This window comes from Calypte anna, chromosome 7, assembly GCF_003957555.1.
Source record: "Calypte anna isolate BGI_N300 chromosome 7, bCalAnn1_v1.p, whole genome shotgun sequence".
NCBI lineage: Eukaryota > Metazoa > Chordata > Aves > Apodiformes > Trochilidae > Calypte > Calypte anna.
This window is the reverse complement of record NC_044253.1, coordinates 32,105,082-32,128,606: the sequence shown is the minus strand read 5'-3', so window position 1 is coordinate 32,128,606 and position 23,525 is coordinate 32,105,082. Positions and strand designations below refer to the sequence as shown.

Genomic DNA, 23,525 nt, shown 5'->3' with positions numbered 1-23,525 from the left:
TCATCTCTCCTGTGTTAAACGGAAGCAGACAGGTGACTGAGTTCTGTTCAGTTATGCAATGTGGCTGGCAAACATAGACATTTCTTTTTTGTTTGTAAATCTCATGGCTATGGCGGCTTCTCTATTTTTTTTTTTCCTCTGAGAATATCAGTCTTCACCAATAGTGTGGCTTTTTTAGTGCTTTGTATTTTTTTTATTTTCTTTCTTTCCTAGTATTTGTTTATTTAATGGAGGCCATGATCATGTATGCCTCTCATTGCTTGGGCCTCTGAGTGCTGTGGTTGTAACTTGGTATCATGCTTATAGTGTGCTGCTGTAGGAATCTCTGCTCATCATTTTGGTTTTTGGTTTTGCATTTTTTTTTTACTTACACCTTTTTATTTTTTTCTGGTGGGAAAATGTTGACAGCTCAAACCATGGTATGCATTTCCATTGTTTTCCTTTTTTACTCTCATGCATAATAAGAAGTGTTTCAGACTTTTATTGTGTTGGTTTATGTTACCTGCATTGACACTTCCCAATCTGTCACTGATGTTTGTGCTGTACAGTCAAAATCCACAGGGAGAATCCAGCCACATGAAGCATGAAGCTGAGAGAGAAGAAATCTGGGCTCACACTACAAATGCATTCCAAGAAAAAATCTTAATATTTGCTAGAGGAAGATGAAAGGATGAAATAAGTGATTCCTGTTACACCTCAATAGGTGTATCATTATTTAGAGGACCAAAAAGGAACTCTTGCAATATTTTCATCATAGTATTTACTTCACTAGTAAGTTGTTACTGTAAGTTCAGGGTGGAAAGATGAACATCTCGACTTTTCTGGTGATCTTAAAAGAAAAAAAAGCTAAAAGAATCTAAGTTTTCTGTCTTGTAACATAAGCATATGCTTCAGTCTGGTTGTTCATGAGTGAAATGAGGCTTATTAAGAGAAGAACCATGCACAGGTAGGCAGAGCTACAATAGCCTCTTCTCACGACTTAGAAATTCAGAAGAGTGTTTGTTACCCACGTAATGCACTGCAATACCAAAAGTGTTCCTAAGACTCTCCAGTCCAGTTTTGCACCAATGTGTCATTCCTGTTTTAAGATTAGACCAGTCTCAGTGTGGAGGTGAAAATAGAGACAAAGTATAGTTATGCAAGGGTAACTTTAACATCGTGCCTCAGGTGTAAGCAGTGTGTGTTATCTCCTGGTTGTATTTCTTTAGAACAACAGAACTAAATTCTTGGTCCCATCACCTTGTTTCTGTGAGGGAATCTGGCACTTTTACTTCCCCCTTCATGACAAATGGAGCCAGGAAAGGAAAGACTGATTCCAACTCCTCTGTGTGGCAGTGACAGCTCCTCCTCAGCTCATAGTCTCTGAGCTGTCCATACTTGCACTCTGAACCAGAACTACCCAAGGGGGTGGGGAGGACAAAAAAAAAAGATTAAAATTACTCTTCTTGCTACCTCTTGCTTTTTCTTAATCACAGCTTTATCAGCTCAGAAGTTATAACCCATAATTCAAATATTCTTTCAAAAGACTGAAGGGGTTCAATAGATAGAGGAAAAAATTTTCAGCTTTGTAGTGTTCTCATCTTAGTCTACACTTCCTCAAGCGAGTGGCCAGCACTGTCTTCCCCTCAGGTACTCTAGTGCTAAGTCCTCTGAACTCTCCTGACCCATAGTGTTCTGAAGAGGCCTGATTCACACTGATGGGCTGCTAGAAGGAAATCTGCCCTGTTGCCTTAAATGCTTGCTGCCTGGCAACTGCCAGAGCTTTTCCTCTCTCACTGCAATACATAGCAAAGCAGATGTAGAAGTAAAAGTGAAAAATGTAACACAGAAACAGCCTCCCAGTACATTGAAATCCTGAAATGGAGAGCAACCAAAATGATGGACCCAGACTGATTATAATATTTTCAGTCCTGTGTGTTGAACTTCGAGCATTAAAGCAGAGGAGCTTGAGCCACACTACAAAGTGAACAAAAATATCTCCTAGAATGTTTCACCATACTTAGTGTTGCTGGAAAATCCACAGTATCGCTTTTTTTCTTCTGCCTCATCTTTATATACCTACTGATGGGACCTGAGGGGAGGCCATGAGAAAGTGCAGTGCTATATGATATTCTAGGAGTGTAGGCAGCCATATGCTAACTTATGTATTCTGGAGCCTGAACCAGTCATCCAGCTTCTTCCAGGATCTGGAATTTAGGTGGATATCGTCTCTCTCCCATTTTCCTTTTACATAAAATATGGCACCATTTTTTGAAGCCAGTTTTGACTGTCAGCATGTCCTATTCAGAATGGTCTTGTCAGTTTTTACAATACCAGTGGAGCCCCATCAAAAGTCCCTCAGCAGAGTAGCCTATGCAACTTTTGAGTGTATTGTGATCAGCTAAAAACTCCATGTTGCATTTACTGTAATTTTAAAATGAATTGTGTCCAGTTATAAGATACAAGTGTCCAAGAAAAGAAAGTAATTTTTGTTTGTATTTTCTATGTAGTGGCCTGGGAAATGACATCTTTCTTCTATTTCCCCTCAGTACTAGAAAAAAAAAATTCCCATGTCACTGGTAAGCACTGGCAAATACTGGTACCTTACAGTTCCATATCCACAAAGGAGGGAGTGTTTTTTGAGAGCCATTTGAAAAAGAAACCTCATGGTCAACTCTGAATAGAGAGTTGTGCAGTCTTTGCCTTGACTGGAGTAGTTCAGTGAACCCCAAGCTGACTCGTGCTTGTCAGTGGCTGTGAGTGCCATCAAAAAGTGTTGGTGGTGGCAAGGCCAGGAGAGTTACCAGGCTATGAGGGGGGGCACTATGGGATGGATACACCTCTGCTCCGTGTCTTCAGTTCTGGGGTCTGCCTCTGAGGTAAAGCAGGTTGGGTATTTAAACACAGCAGAGCCTGTAGAGAATTCAGATGGAGCAGTTGTGGTGCTTTCAGGTAAGTGAATACAAACAGCCCAGATAATCTTTCCACTTCTCAGTGGTAGCTGCTTAGGGTTCAGTACCAAGGGAAGGAAGAAAGAGGCTGGTTTTGGTTATTTAGAAGAGATGCAAACCAGACCAAAACCAGCAGTAGCAGATGAGGTAAAATGTGGTGAAGGAGGTCTGTGCTCTACTTACTCCTGTTGCAAATTCAGAAGATTTGGAGTATAAAGTTGTGTATTCTTTTCCTCCTCACAAGTTTTCTTTCCTAAAGAAATATAGTATAAAAAAGTATAAAAAAACAAACAAAGCCCCACCACAAAACTAATGAAATTATATCAACAGGGCAGAACAAGAATGGAAAGTGTGGTAGGAGACCAGGGTTCTCCTCACTACACCTGGGAACTGCAGAAGGAAAGAAGGAAATTATTTGGTTTCATCCTGTACAATGTGTTAGGGCTGGTTTTACAACTGGAAGACACTGGGTTTACAGCCAGAGGTTGTAATCTGTGCCTGCTGTCCTGCTTCTGCATTTCCTAAGGGCATCCTGGCACAGGCACCAGAAGATTTCACACCAAGGTTTTGTGTAGCAGGTGATTCCTGGGCAGAAGTGTTGGGGGAGACTGTTCACCTGCTGCCCAAAAAGCTGCCCCATTCCAAAATGTTTTGTAACAATGGAATCCAAGTCAGATTGAAACATCTCATTCAAACTGTACTGAATCAGAGAAATTAAATATTGCATTAACATACTTGATGTCCCAGATATAATTTGAATTGTTAAAGTTTGAGGCCTTAGGTGATCCACAGCACACTGACCTTGTTGATGGAACCAGGATGATAATTCAACAGTGAATGTCTCCATTAGGAATGCTGGCTAATATTTTGGAAAGGGATGATTTCAAGGGGCCTCTCAACATTTGCATTTGCAGATTGCTTAAAGGAGCCTGATTTTTAGAGGACAGTCCTGAAAATCAGGATGCTAAGGTATCTAAGGATTGACCTTTAGAACTAGAGCCTCTTACTGTTGTCAGCTATTTCTGAGCTTTTTACTGTTGTTTCTAGACTTGTAGGAACAGGAATACAAAATTTCAATTTGAAATGGGTAGAATACCATTTTATATCAAGTATGGTGAATATATAGGACATTTTTAAGGCAGGTACAATTCTGCATACAGTTCACTGGGAGTAATTCACAAGGTAATCGCTTTGCACAACAGTTCCAAGGCATTTAATTGTTCTAACAAGTGTACTAAGTGTAACTGCTTATTGTTGTTGTTTTTAACTATCAAGTCTCTCTTTGGGTCTCTCAGCAGCAGGTGGTGAAACAAACCAGGCTCCTGGTGTATATAAGCAAGCAAAGGAAAAACTCTCAGTGAGTAAAATCATCTTATTGTTCATCTTTTTAATCTCCTTTTGTCCTTATTTCAGGTATTTTTTATGTTAATTCAGTAACTACATGTTCCATTTAAAACTTGTGTTCCATTTAGAATTTCTTTGCCATATTCATTATTCATTTACAAGGGTAATTAAAACCACCTTTCCTGAATAACCTCTGAATTATAGTCATGGTTAGAAGGATGATAGTTTGCAGATCCACAGGGGCACAAAGGCTCCAAATTGCAGGAGTTGGATGTTGTTCAGCATTTTGAGGCAGGTTATCCTCTGGGATAAACTGTACCTGCAGCACCCAGCTCATACTGCCAGCTGCTTCTATTGCCATGCAGGCAGAAACCCTCTGCCAGTGCTCACTGGGTGCCTTCCCATGCATTCTGCAGGGGTCATGCCTGTCTAGAAGTTATTGGCCACTAGCATTTTATGTGCATTTAATTGCTTTTTGAGTGGCCATTTCCTGGGCTGCTGATTTTTGTCTGTGTTTTAACCTGACAGCTCCATGCTCTGCCTTCAGCTGCTCTGCTCTCTGTGTCTGGCTCTCCTCTGCTGAATTTCCTGCAGCAAATACCACGCTGCCTCTCTGCCCTGCTCCTTTGCTCACCCTACCTTCTTCCTGTCCCAACACTTCAAAATCCTCAGATAACCAACCTCCTTACACTGTCCCCTGTGCAACTCTTTGTTATGGGACACTGACACACACAGATTCACATATGCAGCATGACAATATTTTGTTATTGTTATCCATCATTAACAGTGAAGCACTTCCATAGAGTTCCTCTAAATATTCCATGGCTGATTTGTTTCATCTCTCTAGCCAGATCAAAAATTCTTTGGGGAACAAAAATCTTTAAAGTGCTGCATGTTATTTATGAATTGTAAGAAATTTTTAATGATGATACCAACATAACTGACTGGAGGCTTTGTAGGATTTGTGACATTCAGACCTAAATTCAGACACAGATTCTGGGTTTTCATGTGATTTTTCAGGTTTGATTCATTTCAGCTTGTAACTGGGGAACTGCCTTGAGCAGTTCCTAGCACAGTAAGAAGTATCTGGACAGGTTTCTGGTTCAATTCAACAGCATGATTTATTAGTGTGGGTTCTTTGGGAGTGATCAACACTTGGCTCAAAAGCAATCAGTAATAGCCTTTTTTCAAAGGTACATTTTCTAAGTACAGACACTGCAAAATTATTCTCTGAAATCATCTGCTTTCTCTATACCTTTCTTAATCCTGTCACATTATGACCAAGATCAGAAGTCTGTCCTTTCCTTTCTTTCTCTCCCTGTTTCCTCACTTCTCTCATTGCCTCACTCACACCTCTTGGACATTTTCATTTCTGTGCCTTGGCTTCACCTCAGCTTTTAGAAAGACCTCTTCATTTTTTGTCATTGTGTTTCTTCCTTTTCAGTTTTTATGTCATTCAAGTCCTGCCTTTTCCTCTCCACTGGTAATGTTAGATCACCCAACCTGGTCAGTGGTGCCATCTCTGAACTCCAGTTTACACACTGCTTTGCAGAACAAGTTCAGGAAAGGCTGAGCAGTTCCACCTGCTGGAGGGAGCTGTGCTCCTGGGGCAGTGACTTGATAACAGCAGCCATGTGTTAGGAACACATCTGAAGTACAGTGAGGTTCCTGAATCTTAGCTTCAGTAATCCCTGAGTCTCAGTCAGTATTACATAGATCTCTGTCTGGTAGACAACTGGTGCTTTCAGCAAAATGAATTGTAACAGAGGTGAAAAGCAATATATTGCTAATGGAGAATAAGAATAGTTTTCTGGGTAAAGCACAGGCAGGAATTGAAGCAGATGGTTTCTTTGCTTGCTCCACCAGCTTTGAGTACATCACTGAAATGGGTAGATTCTGCTGCTATAACCAATGCTGAATGTGCCTTGCTTCCTAAATAACACTGAGGGAATCCAGACTGGGATAATCACAGAGCAGTGCATTAGCTCAAGGTCATTCCTTTTCCCATCTGTTCCACTGAAAGATCTCAGTCTTGTCCATCTTTAGCATGCCCATTGGATGCACACAATCACTGAGGACACTGTGCAATATGAGGGAAAAAGATGAGGTCTCTATGTTGTGCCTCAAGTCATAATATGTAAGAGTTTTCTAGTCTCATTAGGGAAAACATTTTGCATAACTTGTACATTGAAAAAAGGCAAAATCAGCCTTTTTCCAGACTGAGAATTTGGCCTCAAACTGTGTGTGCATAGTTACATCTCAAGTTCAGAAAATGAGGTGAAATATTTTTGCAGAATGTCTGCTTCAGGGAGCAACCCAGCACAGATACCCTACTTCCACAGTTTCAGCATCAATAAACACCTGAGTGGATTTGTAAATATATCCCAAAGTGGATGGGAACCACCAATGAAAGTGTGGAGAAGCCTCTGATGTGACAGAAACACATATTGTTCGGTTTCTAATTAAATGATTATTCACCAAATAAATGCTGCATATTGTCAGATGGTGTAATAAGTATTAAAAGAGAGACAAAAATGTTGAAAAACTTATTCTAGGAAAATTCTCTTGCTAGAAAAAAACTCCCATCCTTTCAACTCATTCCTTGTTTGGCTCAGTAGAGCTGCTTGCTGTGGATGGTGAAATCCAATGAAAGTCCTCTCAGCTGTGCTGTAGGGCTGGAATTATTTGTTAAACAGTTCTGCAACTCTTAATCATGTTGGTGCTGTAATGGGTGACATTCAGCACACCTGCCTCAGGTTTCTATAGGCTGGGAGTGTAGCCCAAGCCAGGTACCTGTCAGTAGAGAGCCAACAACCCATTCTTTTCTTATTTTATAACACAGGCAACATAAGGAGTAACTCAAACAGCTTTTCTGAACATCATTCAGAAACTCTAGGTGACTGATTGAAATCCAATGCCAGATTTTTCATGGCATAAATTTCTGTACCAAATCCCATACCTGCAGCCCCATTGGGATTGGTGCTTTGTGTAACTTCATGCTTGTATGACTACAGAAAGAACCAGGACTATGTTGCCAGGATAACAACCTTTTAAGTGTTCTTTGTAGTGTCACTTCTAACTGTGGGAGAAAAAGAAAGTGTTGCTTAAGCAAGTAGTCCTACTCTCTTTACAGATAATTCCTTTTTTGCAAAGCTGTTAGGTGCTTTTAAGTGCCAACAAAAAATTTTCAATCTTCCCTGTTGTTTGGGTGCTTTTTCAATGAGTTCATGTCATTATTGAGAATCAGATGAGTGTCTGATCACATATGACATTTCAGCATTTCAACTGTATATGGTTTCCTCATCCCAGGGACTCCACATTATTGTTCTGTAAGTGTACCCCAAATGCACAAAATTGAATGTTTGGGGTGCATTAGGGATATTTTATCTACACAGTGGCACAAGAAGCAGAACTGTCAAGTCATTCTGCCATTGTGGAAATACTGGTGTAACTTTGCTGTTACTATTCCTGCTGTTTTAGTCTTGACTGTAGTCTGGAGGGATATATTTCAAATGCACAACTTGATGAGGATAAAGGATAAAGATGCTTCTGAAGTTTTGCACTTGTTTCTAATGCCGCCAACCAGCCATTGTAGCTGTTACCTGGCACCAGTTGTGTCCTATGAACACAAGAGAAAAATACCATCTGCAGAAAAAAGGCACTTCCTAAAACCAGTAACTGTCCAGACCCAGTTGGTTTCAGTCAAACAACACAGAACTAAAACTTCCATATATGACAGAACTGCAAAGACACCATTACCAGACACAGTAAAAATACTAATTCATAGCTTGGCATTTTTTGTTGTCCATGTTGCATGTGTTTTGCTTTTGTCCAGCTTCATGTTGTGTTTTCTTTTGTTTGTTTTCCCATGACTAGACTGCCTCTTTATCAAAGATTCCTGCCTCAAAGTCTAGAGCAAAGTCATTGCTTCCTCCAAGACCCAGCTCAGCTTGCTCACTAGCTACTCAAAGGGCCACTTTTCTTGATACAGAGAGTTATTCTGTACGGCCCTCCTCAGCAGGCCCAAGAGACTGCTTGCCCAGCTCAAAATCAGATGCTAAGGTAAGGTAGCAGAGTTGGTAGTGGGAGTTAGCTCGGAGATGTGTAGGTGGATTCCATGGATTACATTCTGTCTGCTGAATTTGAGTAATTCTCTGTAAAGCTTACCTGGGATTACTTACATCCAGTGGCAGGAAAACTGATTATCAGGCTACGAGACTTGTACCACAAAGTGGATAAAAACAAAGGAGATTCTCCAGAGGAAACATAAGTGAAATAAATTGTAACTAAAAGGACATACCTTCTGTCTATTGATATGGGTGCCACTTCACTGACTGCTCAGAAGTCACATCCATTTTTATGTGGGTGAGTGTCAAAGAACAGCAGTACTAATTTGCCTTCTGAGTTTAAAAAATATAGTTTTCAACAAGTTGTTATTCTCAAAATAAATTCCCAGTCCCAGGTGTTATAGGGTTCATTTCTAACCACCAGCAATCAGGGCAGAAGCCAAATGCTCTAGGAATCTAGTTTGATCTGTGTATGGGACCATGCTGAAAGAGGTGCAGTATAAATTTAGGTATGTTTGGCAGTCCATCCTAGCTTCCCCATGTTTACATTTCATTTGTATTTCATATCCTCTTCATGCTGAATTGATGATTGTCCCCATATAAAATTGTTTTCACTGTTGCCTTCCATTTTCTGTGTAACCCTGTGCTTTGTGTGTCTCTTAGTGGTTGGGACCATCATCATATTTGTCTTTGGCTGCCCATACCATAAGTGCAAAAACTTTCTAACATACATGTCCATTGCTCTAACCCTGGTAAAAATGAGGCATATGCTGAGTTCAAAAAGTAAAAAAGATGAGTCTGGAAGGAAATAGAAGGCAGCATCAGGATTAATAGTCCTGCCCTCAAAAAATAAACTGTAGCTAAGAATTTTCCTCCGTAAAAAAATTACAACCTAGTATTTGAAAATGCAAAAATCACACATTACCTAACAATACAGTGTGGCATGTATTCTGGTTGCTACTACTGCAGATACTTTGAAGAATTATAAAAGAATTTCAAACCAGAGATCCAAACCAGAGATTTTTTTATTACTTTCAACTTGCACTAAAAAACCACACATTTCTCTGTGTTGAGAAACAAATGTGGAATCCATCCCTATTTAGATCCAGGAATGTCTGTATTAAGTAGCTCAGAAGATGACTGCTGGGTGTTTTGATTTGGTAAAGAAGCAGCAGGGAGCAAAGCAGAGCATGGGAGGTGGCTGGGTTCCCCCACTGCCCTGTCTCAGTAGTAAGCTGGGCCTTTGGGATGAGCTTTACCTCTCTGTATATAGGTTGAGAGAAATTGCAGCCTGGAATTTGAGTTTTGAAAACTAAACTTTTCTTTTTTATTTTGCTGCTATTAGGATGGAGTAAGCAAGAGTCCTGAAAAGCGTTCCTCTCTACCAAGACCTTCTTCTATCCTTCCTCCTCGAAGAGGTGTATCAGGAGACCGAGACAGAGAGGAGAACTCCCTCTCCCTCACAGCTTCCCTTTCCTCCTCAGTACGAAGGACTACCCGTATGTTCTCTGCATATTAACCCTCTCCTACTCCTGTGATTGTCTCCCACCCTTCTTAAATTTTTCACATTGGTGTAGCATCACTTTTTTTACACAGAGTAGTCCCCACTTTTTTTACACAGAGCACAGAGTATCTGGGGTAAGGTGTTGGAAATCAGAGCCCCCCGGACTATTTTTGTTCAGATATCAATTGCTGAGAAGTCAGGGCTTGAAATGAGGGGAAGGATGCACCCTTTCCATAGTCTGCAATGCCCAGAGCTGGGACTGCTGTTCAGAGTAATCATTAATATTAGAAAATGCCTTTGCAGGGAGATAAGAGCTGGGTAAGATGGTTAACCTGGGATGCTCCCAAACAGCAGCAAAAGAAATGAGACAAAACTGGAGTAGGCAATATAAAATACTCTGGTGGATCTTGGAAAAATGAACCTAATTTGTAGTCATTTACTTACTGTTCCTAAGGCAAAAACTCCAGTGAAAATTGGGCTGTTGGCTGGTCAAGTGACTCACTGGACGAAGTTAGGATAGTAAACCAGCAAGGCCCTTGCATGACGACCAATGTTATCATATCACAAGCCAAAAAAAATAGCAGGACAAAAGTAATTCTTCCAAATACCCTCAGAACTTTTAATAGATTTGCATTAAGCCTAGCTATCAGAATCAGCATTCACCTCCCCAGTTTCTAATAGGAATTCCTCTGGTAGTCTCTTTAGAGAGAATCTCAGCCCATTTTAAGACAACTTAAGGTAATCAGGTTATTAAATTCTACCAAAAAAAAAAAAAGTCCTTTGAAATTCTTGATTAATGCTCTGAGGGTAACACAGAGATCTTGGACTAGATGGTCTCTAAAGGTCCCTTCCAACTCCAGTAATTCTGTGATTCTGTGACCCTCTGTAAGCAGAGTGACCCTTGGCAGGCACAGCAGCCTGTTCTGCTGACTGGAAGTGAGATCAGCATTTGCCAACGTGGTGAAGGGCTGAGGAGTGAAAAGTAAATATACCAAAGCTGCCAGGGAGCTGGGAAATAAAAAATCATTCCCTTTCTGTTGTAGTCAGTATAGTGAAGGTTCTGGTTTAGTGTTGGTTTGGAAAGAAGTTATTCAGGGAAAGTGGAGGTGAGAGTGAAGTAAGCTCAATGAGTCGTGCAGAGTTTCTCCTGGATTAGAGAGACAGCAGTGTGTTGGGTTTGTCCCACCTTCATTACATTAACCCAATTATTAATAAATAGTTTAAGTAAGACTTCTATTAGTCCCTCTGAATGCTTTATGAAGATGCACTGGATTTATAACTCCTGAATGTTATCAAGGTGGAAATACACATGCATCTGTTCAGCATTGGGGTTCCCAAGCTTTGGGGCTTGGTTTGATCTTTCTCTCCCTGAATATTCTCAGCAAAATTTTACTGTAAGCAGCATATGGAGATACCTCAGTTTCTATTCCTTTGCGTTTGAGAGTTTCTAGTAGAGCTGGCTGCGGAATGCACAGTGCCACTTCTAATCTCATTCTTGTGCTCAGTGTAAAGGACTGGGAATGGCATAAAAACTGAGTGGGTCCACTGCAAAATGTTACAGTATTGATTTCTTTTTAACCTGCATGCAGATGTAGAACATGACTTTTAATCAAGTATGTTTCTGTAATTGCTTCCTTTCAGTGCACTAATGAAAAATAATGACTAAGTGTGAAAGACATAGCTGAGCTATGACTTGTTCATCAGCTGAATGCTCACCCCAGGATTCAGCTGCAGGCACCAGAGTGCCAGCAGTGGTATGTGAGCAGCAGCAGCCATGCACTCAGAGCCTTTACAGTCAGGATTACAATCAGAATTTTCCCTGCTCTCTAGTTTAATGCCCAGACCCATTGCAACCGGTGATGGCATTCTTACTGTCTGGGTCAGATTGTCAGATCAAGTCCCAGATGTTAGATTCCAAGGGTTCTTCTAGTCTTTTCCTCAAGATGGAATTGATGTGATGTTGTGCTGGTGCAGGGAGCTCTGCAGGAGGCATAGGTGTTGTGGGAAGCACACGTGTGTTACACAGCACAGAGCTCACTCACCATGTGGGCAACTTATCAGCTCAGCCACACGTGACAAGGTAACTTCTGGCAAGGTGATGAAAAGTGTAGGACACAGAGGCAGAAATCCACTTGTCCCAGCACTAGCACACCATCTTAGAGCTTTATCTTCTTTGGCACACAGCGAGGCAGTCTTGGGAAGTACAGAGGGAAGAGCTGTATTTCCGTGGCACTAACTCTGTGGTTTATTTCTTGCATGTAGGATCAGAGCCAATTCGTAGCAGAACAGGAAAAAGTGGAACTTCTACTCCTACTACACCTGGCTCCACTGCCATCACTCCAGGGACACCCCCAAGCTATGCCTCCCGTACCCCAGGCACTCCAGGGACACCCAGCTACTCCAGAACTCCCCACACTCCTGGAACCCCCAAATCTGCCATACTGGTACCGACTGAGAAAAAAGTTGCCATAATTCGCACTCCTCCTAAATCTCCAGCCACCCCGAAGCAGCTACGAGTTATTAATCAGCCTCTACCTGACCTCAAGAATGTCAGGTCCAAAATTGGATCAACTGATAACATCAAATACCAGCCTAAAGGAGGGCAGGTAAGGATTCCACTTTTTATGTCATCCACATGAGATTTAGTCTAACACGTGCACCTTTGGGATAGGTATGGGATGGGATCCATTTTGAGTTGCCTTGCAAATGCTGCTTCTATTGTATATATACATTGGTTGTTTACATGGTGTTGATAGCAGGGGCCAGGACAATCTTCAGAAAAATATTTTATCACCTGAAAGCTAACAGTGCATCACTGAGATCAGCTGAAAAATTTCAAGCATTACATGCCATGTCTCAGCCTGAGTCTCAGCAGTTGCTATTTACTTAGTCTTCATCAATACCAGCAAATGATTGAGGTTTGTTTTAATTTAGGCAAGTTCAAATCCAACCTAGATAAATGTTAGCAGGATTGTGTAACACAGTGACCTTTTCTTGTGTCATTTTATGTGACATCTGAATCGTGTTGGGGGATGTTAATGAGGGCTGCAGTATCCAACCTGGTAAACCCACCCCAAATTAAAGATGATGGGAGGGGACAGATATCAGACTTAACTGGTTTTCTTGCTGCAGGGTTTGAATAAGCAGGAACAGAACTTAAGTTGCATAAACTGGAGAATGTATATAAAATAAGAAAAGATTAATGTGTAATATGGTAAATCAAGATTTTCTATTCTCAGCATCTGAAAGAACTAAAATGCAGGGACAGGTTGATGCAGCTGAAAGCTGAAAAACAGAATAGTTTCATACCTTGCAGAGTTAGCAGTGAAGCACATTGTAATGAAGATTCCTTTCAAATAAAGACTGAACATGTGTGTGAGGCACAAAATCCCCTGTTATTACAGACAGAACTTACCCAACTTTGGAAAGGACTGTAATCAAGTTGGCTTTTAAGCTAAGCAGAAGCTTTTGGAGACTGAGGAAAGATTAGATAGGAAATATGATGTCTTCCTGAGGCATCGTGTTTATATATTCCTCTGAAGAGTCTCTGCTTGATATTCTACCAAGCAGAGTTACAGCCAGAGCTGGAATAGGCTTCTCTCATTTTTGGGCAATGTGGAAATGCTAACACAGATAGCATTGAAATACAAAATTATGTCCTAGCAATTTGTTTGTCTTTCTGATTGAAGGAACTTTTGATCTAAGCTTGCAGGATGAAGTGGTCAATGTTATGAATGTTTAAAGAGTTATAAAACCATGTAGAACCTGAAAGAAATCCTATTTTATTTAGAAACAAAGAACTGAATAAGGAAAAAGAATATAGTTTACCAACATTTATGCTAAGAATATGAGTAACTCAGTCCTGTGGGTGTAAACAATTACCTTGATTTATTTTTTGTAAAAAGTGCCTGTTTGTTTCATATGGATTCTGGACACAACCCCCCAACAAAAACACTCCTGCCACCAGGTCCCTTTTAGTTCCCTGAGTTACAGCAGTGGCAGTCTGTGGGATTACTGAAAGATTTGCTCCAAGGACAGAGTAAATTTGCATCAGAGTAAACAACATGCTCCCCCATGCAGCTGTCCTGAAAACAAGACATTCCAGAAAGCTGGGTTGCACAGCATTTCCACATCAGTTACTTCCTATGTACATGACTTTTGGAACACATAGTAGAACATAAAGGAACATTAAGGTTTGACTAATGTCCCAGAAAAAAAAGTAAAAATAAATTGAAGCAAAACTTAGCATTGCAACTCTATGCTTACTGCAGGTCTTCCAAAGGGAAAAAAAAAAAAGGCTCATATATTAAACAGTAAGGTATCTCTTAGGTATTAATGTTGTTTTCATGGTAAATTAACACACTGAGTGCTTTCCAGGATTTGCACATTAGCCATTTACTCAGACACAGTCAGGAAGATAATACCTCTAAGGTTCTTCTGCCTTTATTTTGACAAATATCTGAGTAATTATTTTGTGTGGGAGCCCAGCTCCCATTTGGCATATTGTGTAGTAGATGGCCAAGGTGGGCAGGAGCTCCAGGAGGCTCAGAACCAAAGTTCAGACTGTGATCTGGATTAACATTCCTCATGTCTAGGCCAACTGGTGGACACAGGGCTCAAACCAGCACCATGTTAGACTCTTCTCTTCTGCCCTGTTACTATTCTCCTGTCAACTGTGATAGCTGTACCAGACCAGGGGCCCGCAGCAGGTTGTATTTCTTGTTAAACACCTTGCCTAGACAGCTACATCTTCTTAGCAGTCCTACAGAGTTGCACAAGTGTGTTTGCTGAGCAGTGAAGAAGGGCACTGCAGCTGGCACTGTGCTCCTTTGGGGATCACAGGGGAAATCTGTGGGTTGGACTTCACTGGAGTGTTTTTAATTTCCAGTGGTATGTGGCCAGTGAGCTGTGGGTTGAACAAGGAGAGATTCAGTTAATTTTTCCTTCTGTGTCTCCTTTATACCATAGTTGCTCTGTCCAGACAAGAGGTTTTAGGACTGATTCTTGTCAAATTGCTGCCATTGAATTTTATAGGGTCTGTGAGAAGAACACATGAAAGCTGATTTCCTTTCCTTGTGTCTGCTCACCCCTTTGGTGTTTGGTGGCAAATATTACCCAGGCTGAAATGAGCTGTTATCTTCTATCTGCTTTTAGTGATCATACATGAAACAAACAGAAGTTTTATAGCCTGAAGTGGAAGCACTGACAGGAATAACCATAGGAAAAACATGCAGATGAAAAGCAAGCATATATCTGGGCAAGCTAAACACGTAAACATGACATTCAGATCACTGAATATGGATATGAAGCCCAAAAGTGTCATTTAGAGACAGACTATTCTTTTACCAGAGGCATATCTGAACCCAGCACAAGGTCCTTTCTTAGCTTTCAGCTGTCCTAGAGAAAACAGACATAGTCTGAAACTGCCAGAGGCTGAGGTGTAGAAATAAAGAAGCAGGAGATGTCTGGATGATAAATAAATTAAGAAATTCAGTGGTTCAACCTTGAATTTCATCAAAAGCTCATCAGATAGCAGAATGATTTTATTTCAGCTCTAACGTGCCAGCCACAGTAACAAAGAAAAAGGAGACAAATTGCTGCACTTGACAAGGCAGAAGCAAAGAAAACCAAACCATAAGCAAAAAAGCATGATTCTAGGGGAAGAAGCCAGCTAACTTTGCACTGTGTTGAGCTCCTACTAGGAGTAGATGGCTTAAGATGTGTTTAATTTGTATTCTGCAGTCTGGAGAAATGAGAGCTTCTCTGTTCTGTGATGCAGCCAGTAGGTGGTCGTCTGGTTTTCTCTTTATAGATGAGTATGGTGAAATGTAGCATTCTTGGCAAAGCTCAGAGACTTGCCCATGGGTATGTCTGCTGGGCTTCAGATGGATTTTCACACTGCATCAGCTGTGGAGGAAATGCTGTGCTTTTAAAAGTAACCCATTTGCATCTGTTATTTTTCAGACAGCCCAAGAGAAACATGGGGGTACTGGGGGAAGGGATCAGAAGTCTGTTTCATGTGCCAAGAATGTTTCTTTTCTTTTCTGTTTGCATTTTTTTTCTCCTTGAAATTCTTGCTATGGACATGGTTTGTATCCTATCAGAGTACAAAAGGGCACTGATTGAATTTTTTCATTACTGACAAGGCAGAGCACTTATAAAGGATCACAGGCCAGCAAAGGATAATGCCAACCAAGACTTCTTTTTAATTTTATCTTACAATATATACATCAAGACTCAGCCATGGCTGAGAACTTCAGTGGATGTGAATCAGCACAGCTTCATCAAAGTGAATGGAGCTGTACAGACTAGAATGCCACACATAGGGTTTAAAATATCACTGACTATGGTAACAGTCAGGCACCTTGTAAGAAGTAAGATGGCACACAGAAAAATGACATACCTAAACTGTGGTGATGAATGAAGTGTTCTTTGAAGGCTTTTTTGAAGATTGAGCACCTCACCCTCCTCTCTACAATGTAAATAATAAAATGCATGTAGTAATAGATCAGAAAGTCTGAATATATCGATGACACAACTGTTCAGTAGAACCTCTCCAGAAACCACAAAAATGATGGCAAGGATAGTAGGCATATGGATTAAATTATAAAGGAGACCAGCACAGAGAAGGATGAGACATCTCAAAGCTTGATAGGTCTGGTGGCCCCCCAGAGCTGAGCACCTTCTGGGAGAACTACAGGTCAAAAGGGTATTAAAGTTCCCTTTGAGACAGCATCTTATAACCCCTCTTCTTCCTGTTTCACGTGTCTTTGCACAATATTATGAACACTGATGACGGCCCCAAAATTAATCTGAAGGTCTAGATCATAGGCTATTGTTGCACTGGTTGATGAAGAGTAGACTAAAAGGTAGTGGGGAAGGCTTAACAAAAAAGTGCAGTCTGAGCTGTTTTTGGTCCAATTCTGCCTCCCATATCCTTCTGGCTGATCATCCACTTTTTCTCTAGCCCATTTTGATCTGCTACATAAGTGAGCCAAAACACTACTGCAAATGCCCTTTCTCAGGACAGTGGCAACCATAAATGAGCTGTAAGGTTCAAACTTTGGTGCTTTCCCAAACCAGAGCCACAGGAGGCAACTCTATAGGGAACAGGGCTGTTGTGAAAGTGTCAGAGGGCATGAAGGCACAGACTGCACTTAATCATAATCCTTTATTGTGTTCATGCAGAATCCAAAACCAAGAAAAAAAAAAGACAGTCCTGCTGTGTGGGTTGCTACACATTTATAGACACCTGATATCTACTGATGGATTTATAGTTTGTTACATACTCAAAGTGCTTTGTTCTAACATAAAATCTTATCTAACCATTCCCACAGCTTGCAGTTCGTACAAGCTCATAACATTCTCCAGGAGCCAAAGTCCTCCAATTATTCCCAGGCTGTGTACTGGTCACACCACTCCATTCGTTGCACGATTATGCACCTCTATCTCAAGAAACATCTATCTCTATCTCTAGAAACAGCTGTCAGCAAGGTGGGAACTGGTGTTGACAAGTCAGGACACATTTGAATGGTATCTTTGGCTTGCCTTATTGTGGTGCCAAACTGCTTTACCAAACTTCTGTAATTATTATGATGAAAATTATGCATCAGGCATGTTTGCTGTAATACATTTGGCACTTGCACTGTTGCTGCTAATGAATCTGGTACCTTTGACAAAGGGTACTGGTAGCTGTGTATGAGAGCAAATGTGCATAACATAATAATTGTGGTTTTGAGTGTTCACCAAATGCAACAACTCTGTAAACAGTATAGATAGGCCTATTATATATATGTTTAAGGTAGCAAGCATCTATTCTAACACTCCATAAGCATTTTGAGAATCCACTACAATATTAATTTCTGTCATTGAAAATAATTGAAAGGCTTCTATTGCTGCACATAACTCCCCAACCTGTGCTGAACCTTCCTGTAGTACAATATGGGAAATCCATTCACCTGATGCTGGTTCATGCCAGACTGCCAGTGCCTTCTGTGAGCATGCAGATCCATCCAGGAGTAGGGTAGGAACTCCCAGAAGTGGTACTGTTGTTAAAATAGTAGAACGTTGAATGGTTAATTCATGCAGTGACTGCAACAATTTGTGGCTCGGCAAATTGAACTGTATCTCCCCCATGTAATCTGCTAAGGCAATTTGAAAAGACACATTTGAATAGCACTATCAAATCCTTTTTTGTGATAGGCACATGAACTATGGCATCTAGTGCAAAAATATTTCTAGCATGTAACCACAATTTTCAAATCTGGACCATACTGTCTTAGCAGAATTGTGTGATAAAAATTACCATTCCAGAATCCAGAAGTTCTTGCCATCCCATTGCCCTAGTGTGCCAAATGGCTGGAAAATGTCATTTATTAGAAAACCTCTGAGAATTAATTCTGGATTATAACAATGTGCAAAAGACTGCTTAATTTTATTACAAGTTGTAATGCTCAAGATGCCTCAGGATTCAGTTGCCTGGGCGATGTAAGAGTGCTATCACCCTTTAATAAATTGAATACTGGGGATAGTGTCTCAGTAGAAATACCAATCAAAGGTCTTACCCAATTTATTTTCCCCAATAATTTTTGCAAATCATTCAGAGTTTGCATATTGTTTTCAATTGTCAATTTTTGTGGGGAAACCCAATTTTCTGGTAATTTCCAACCTAGGTATTTCCAGGGTGGTTGAATTTTTTCAGGGCCTATCTGTAAGCCATAATTTTCCAAACATTTGGTAACTAATGGTAAACATTGTTGAATTTGACTTTCATCACTTGCACAAAGCAAAATGTCATCCATATAATACATCCATATAATGAGATCATAATTTTAGGATAAGCTCGGAGAACTGGTATCGGTGCTGAGTGTACTACATATTGACAGATTGTAGGACTGTTTTTCATAGCCTGAAATAGTACTATCCATTCGTACCTCTCCATAGGAGCCTGACAGTTTACAGAAGGAATCGAAAATGCAAAATGTTTACAGTCATCTTCATGTAAATAAATAGTAAAGAAACAGCCGACCAGCAGAGTCAGCAGGGAGAGCAGCATGGGGAAAGCAGGAGGGGAGGAGGAGGGACAAAGAGAAAGAGCGCTGAGGAAGGAAGGGTCTCACACACAATAAAAAAACCCTCCCTGGCTCGGCGGGGTCTGTCGGGGCTGGGGGAGGTGAAGAGAGCGAGCGAGAGGCTGCTGATCCCCCCACCCCCAGAGGCCCCAGGAGCTGGTGGCAGCTCCTGCGCTGCTAACTTTGGGCAATTTCATACCTTATGCCTTTCAGCACCACAATTAAAGCATCTGATTTGCACCTTGTTAACAGCCAAATGCTGTGCTGAAGCTCATGTCAACAATTCTGCTTGCATTTCTGCATGGTAGGGATCTGAACCAACATACGCGCAGGCTTTAATATGATCAGGCAGTGCTGGTTGCTTGTTGGTAGATCGCAGTGTTCCTAAGATCCTTTTACAGACTGTAGCATTTTCTACAGCCAGCTGTTTGAGAAATGCTTCTGCGGCATCAGGAAGATCAACTTCACTGTGTCACTTCACAGCCCTTTGTAGTCTATCTATAAATTCAATGTAGGACTCATCATTAGCCTGCCTAATAACGCTATATGGCTTGGTAGATTTTTTTCAGATCAGGAATCTTTTTAAAGGCTTTTGCTGCTAATCTAGCCACCACTTCAAGAATCGGCTTTTGCAAATGGGCTTGCAAATTCAGATCGGCGAATTGTCCTTCCCCAATCATTGTTTGGGATTAATCTGCTCTGTACCCCTAGTCAAATAAGCAATACACAAATCTTTAAACTCAATATGCCAGAGAGAATATTGACTAGTCGACTGGATAAGTTTCATAATAACCTTCCAATCATGCAGAACCATTGAATATGCTTCCTGTGTCGCTTCCAGTAAATTTTCTGTATGTGGAGACTGTCAGCCTGATTCTACACCCATTCTCTTTAACTCACGCAAAAGATCATAAGATGCGGAGTGATATTCTGGGATTCTAGTATGAACAAGCTGCCCATTGTCATCATTCTGTTCCCCTTCCTGATACTGCACAGGGAAAGTTCGGGCATTCATGACATGCAGCAGCAACTCAGTCCTAATTTTCCCTTGTTCGTCTTTGTCAATAATTGTATCGGCTGTTGTAAATTTTCAGTCGAGAAGTCACAGGCACGCCTAATTCATGTGAAAGTTTTACTGTGTCATAGGAAGGAGGTACCGAAAGGGACTCCAAGGATCTGAATTATCCCCAAACGTGGATGGTACAGGCACAACCAGCGCTATAGGCATCAGGGCTGAAAGCACAAATTCCCTTTTGGAGCCCCCCCCTCCCACCGCTCGTACTGCAGCATGCTGTTAAAATGTCTTCTGCGGTCACATCAACAGCAGCAGCTCTCTAAGGGGCAGCAGCAAATTTTAAAGGGGTAAGAGGGGGATATAAATCTGGCTCCTTTTCAGGATCTCTTTCCCCTGGATCAGAAGGATCCTCATCCCTTGAAGAATCAAAGTCCTCCGATGCAAAGTTTTAGAGTCAGTTAGCAAAGCATCGCTAGCAGCAGGTATATCAGCAAAACTGATCTGTGCTGCCGTGTCATGAAAAAGCGCCTTAGCCGCGGCTGTTATCAGCTCTGTAGCAAATGACATCTTTTTTTCCTTCTTTTCTTCATTCTTCTCGAGCAGCAGGACACGAATCAGATAACATTGGCGGGCGGGATATAATGTTCATAAAGCACTAATTAGCATTCGCCATGTTATTAGGTGGTCAGGTGAGAAATCTTGACTGGCGACCCTCTCCTCTGTCAGTGCATCACCAACTTAGTCCCAGTCTGACACTTCGTAAGTGCCTGAATCTGGATACCAAGGGCAGTTATGCCGTATCCACAATAACATTAAAGTCAGTTTCGGGGGATTTATTTTGAACCCCTGTTCTCTGGCTATAGGCAGCAAAACTTCAGGTAGCTCATTGACCCAACTTTAACTTTCCCAGCCGCGGTCCTCCCTTACCTTTTTCCTTGAGGATGGAGGAGTCAATACTTCTACTCCTGTGCAGCTCCTGAGGGTGCCCTCCCATTCGTTGGGAATCCCCTTTCCTCAGGCGGGGCACCATTTGTCAGAGGGCATGAAGGCACAGACTGCATTGTGCTTAATCAGAATCCTTTATTGTGTTAATGCAAAATCCAAAATCAAAAAAAGAAAGATGATCCTATTGTGTGGGTCACTACACATTTATAGACACCCGACATCTACTGATGGATTTATAGTTTGCTACATGCTCAAAGTGCTTTGTTCTAACATAAAATCTTATCTAACCATTCCCGCAGCTCTTACAAGCTCATAACATTCTCCAGGAGCCAAACTCCTCGAGTTATTCCCAGGCTGTGTACTGGTCACACCACTCCATTCCTTGCACAGTTATGCACCTCTATCTCACGTGGCTCCAACTGTTCTCATGATGTTTTTCCACAGGAAAGTACTTGGTTAATGAGAGACTGCAAGGCAGTTGTTTCCACAGTGTTAGCTACATTCATTGAAGTAAGTTTGTGCATTTACCAAGTCAACAGATAAATTCATCTCTGTCTGCTTTTGTTTCCTTTATACGTTCCTGGTTTTGTGGATTTGCAAGACATTTGAAGGGATTTGTTCTAGACTAGAAATTAGAACTAATTCATCCCTTGTTAATTCAGATCTACAAATGCAAAGAGAAATTAGGAACTGCAGGCACATCGTTAGTCAGGCACCTCCCTGGATCCCTGGAGGTATTAAAAATCCATGTAGATGGGTGCAGGACATGCTCTAGTGACATGATGATTTTTAAAAAATTTGATTTATTTTGGGGAGGAGTATGTGTGATGGTTGGACACAGTGATCTTAGAGGTCTATTCCAACCATGAAAAATCCATGATTCAGTGATTTTGTGATCTTCAATCTGTCACAGCCCAAACCCATAATTTTTAAGGATTTGAAATTTAGTATTTTTTGATTGGCTGATCATTGCAGATTGTACAGAAATAACATCTTGCGGCTTCTGTGCTCAGACTGCACTTATATTATGGAAGGCTTGCCCAAGTACCATCTGTACAGTTAAACCTTGAATTGTGGATAAAAAATAAGATCTTCTCCTTGAGTCACATTGTAGAAAAATGATCATCTCACTGACAGGCTCTAGAAGATCACAGAATGATCTTCTCTTATTTGAGAAAATGCGTTTGGTTGGTAGAATTGAGTAAGGAATTGAGACTTTCCATCTGGATCTGATGCTCACTTTCTATATGGTTGGGACAGTAACATCACTGCTGTGCATCTGTAAAGTGTGGACAAACCATGCACTACAATCAGGAGGGTTTGATGGGGCTCTATCCAGGAAAAGAAATTCCAGTGACACCAGGAGCCCAAAGCCAATGCTTCTGCCTCTTTGAAGGCAGTTAGCAGCAATGCACTGATTTCTGCCAATCAGATGGACTGTGTTTGAACTGTCTATCTAGGGTTGAAATTATCACTTTCAGGAGGATGGATTCATTATCCTTCCACTGACTACAGTGGCACCTCAAGCAACCAGTTCCAGCTCTTAGCTGGCTGATGTTGGAAGAGACAAATCCTGTCTGTGTCAGACCATACGATGTTGGTCTCTTGTTAATAGCAATGGGAGAAGCTGTATTTTTTCCTTGAGTAGATTGAAACCAGGACATATTTTCCTGTGGAAGTCTCAGCACCAGCAGCACCCCAGCAGCAAGAGAAGGAATTTTTAGCTGAGCTGACCTATAAGTAGTCTAGACTTTGGCAATATAATGGGGAGGGGTTTTATTTGGCAAAATATTCAGACAGTAAATAATCTGAATCAGAGATCTATAGTCATATGATAGTGTTCTGTCTTCACAGAAAGTTGAGGAAAAAGAGTTTTATTTTGCTAGATGGGGAGGGGGAGAACAGAATAAAAACCTTGAGTTTTATCTTGGAAGTTTGGATTTGAACAATGCTAAGGGGCATACTGAGCTTTGGGAAAGCCAGGTTGCATGAAGAGATAAGATACTTTTTTTAATATGGATTGAACAAACTGATATTCTCCATTTTGCTGTGGTTAAAAAATTTTGATTCATTCTGTCTGATTTACAAACTGGCATACTTGATGCTTAACACTTGATGTTTGAAGATATGGGTAATCATCCCATTAGCAGGGACTGCTGCCTCTAAAATTTAAGTATCAAGTTTTGTGGTTTAGCAAAAATCTGGGGTTTTTTTTGTTGAAGAGAGTACTAAAACAAGGATCTCGCATCTTAGTTTAATTAATTGAACTCCTAGGATCCTTTTTATTTGGTGTGCATTAGTCTCCTTCTATATATTTTACCATTTTTTACCATCTCAGATTTAGTGAGGAGTGCAATTATACAACATGTTACAGTTCATCTGACATGGATCTTGCACTTCCTTGAGCTGTTGAATTTAACAGCTGTTGTCTCTTGACCATAAACTCTGTGGCAAGGAAAGTGGTCATTTCACTTTGTATTTCCCAGCACAATTATGCAAAACCTCTCAGTGCTTCTCTGTGGGCCTTTCTTTATTTATTGATAGGGACATGTCTAGTTCAGTGTGGCCATCTTATTAATTAGAGGAATTTGCTCTTTGCAAATAGCTAGCAAGAAGCTTGCAAATCTGCCATTGTTGTACTATGCAAGT

At 40.9% G+C, this 23,525-nt stretch overlaps 1 protein-coding gene across 3 annotated transcripts in view; it reads left to right on the top strand.

Moving 5' to 3' along the window:
- MAP2 (microtubule associated protein 2) overlaps positions 1-23,525 on the top strand; it is a 70,201-nt gene that overhangs the window by 37,159 nt on the left and 9,517 nt on the right. Inside the window, exons 4-7 of one of the 3 annotated variants that reach the window (XM_030454177.1) lie at positions 4,229-4,287; positions 8,151-8,336; positions 9,687-9,840; positions 12,108-12,451. In XM_030454177.1, the coding sequence (XP_030310037.1) occupies positions 4,229-4,287; positions 8,151-8,336; positions 9,687-9,840; positions 12,108-12,451 (743 nt within the window). Of the gene's footprint in view, positions 1-4,225; positions 4,288-8,150; positions 8,337-9,686; positions 9,841-12,107; positions 12,452-23,525 lie in introns of all 3 variants that reach the window. The other 2 variants (XM_008504927.2, XM_008504928.2) reach the window with 2 other exon arrangements.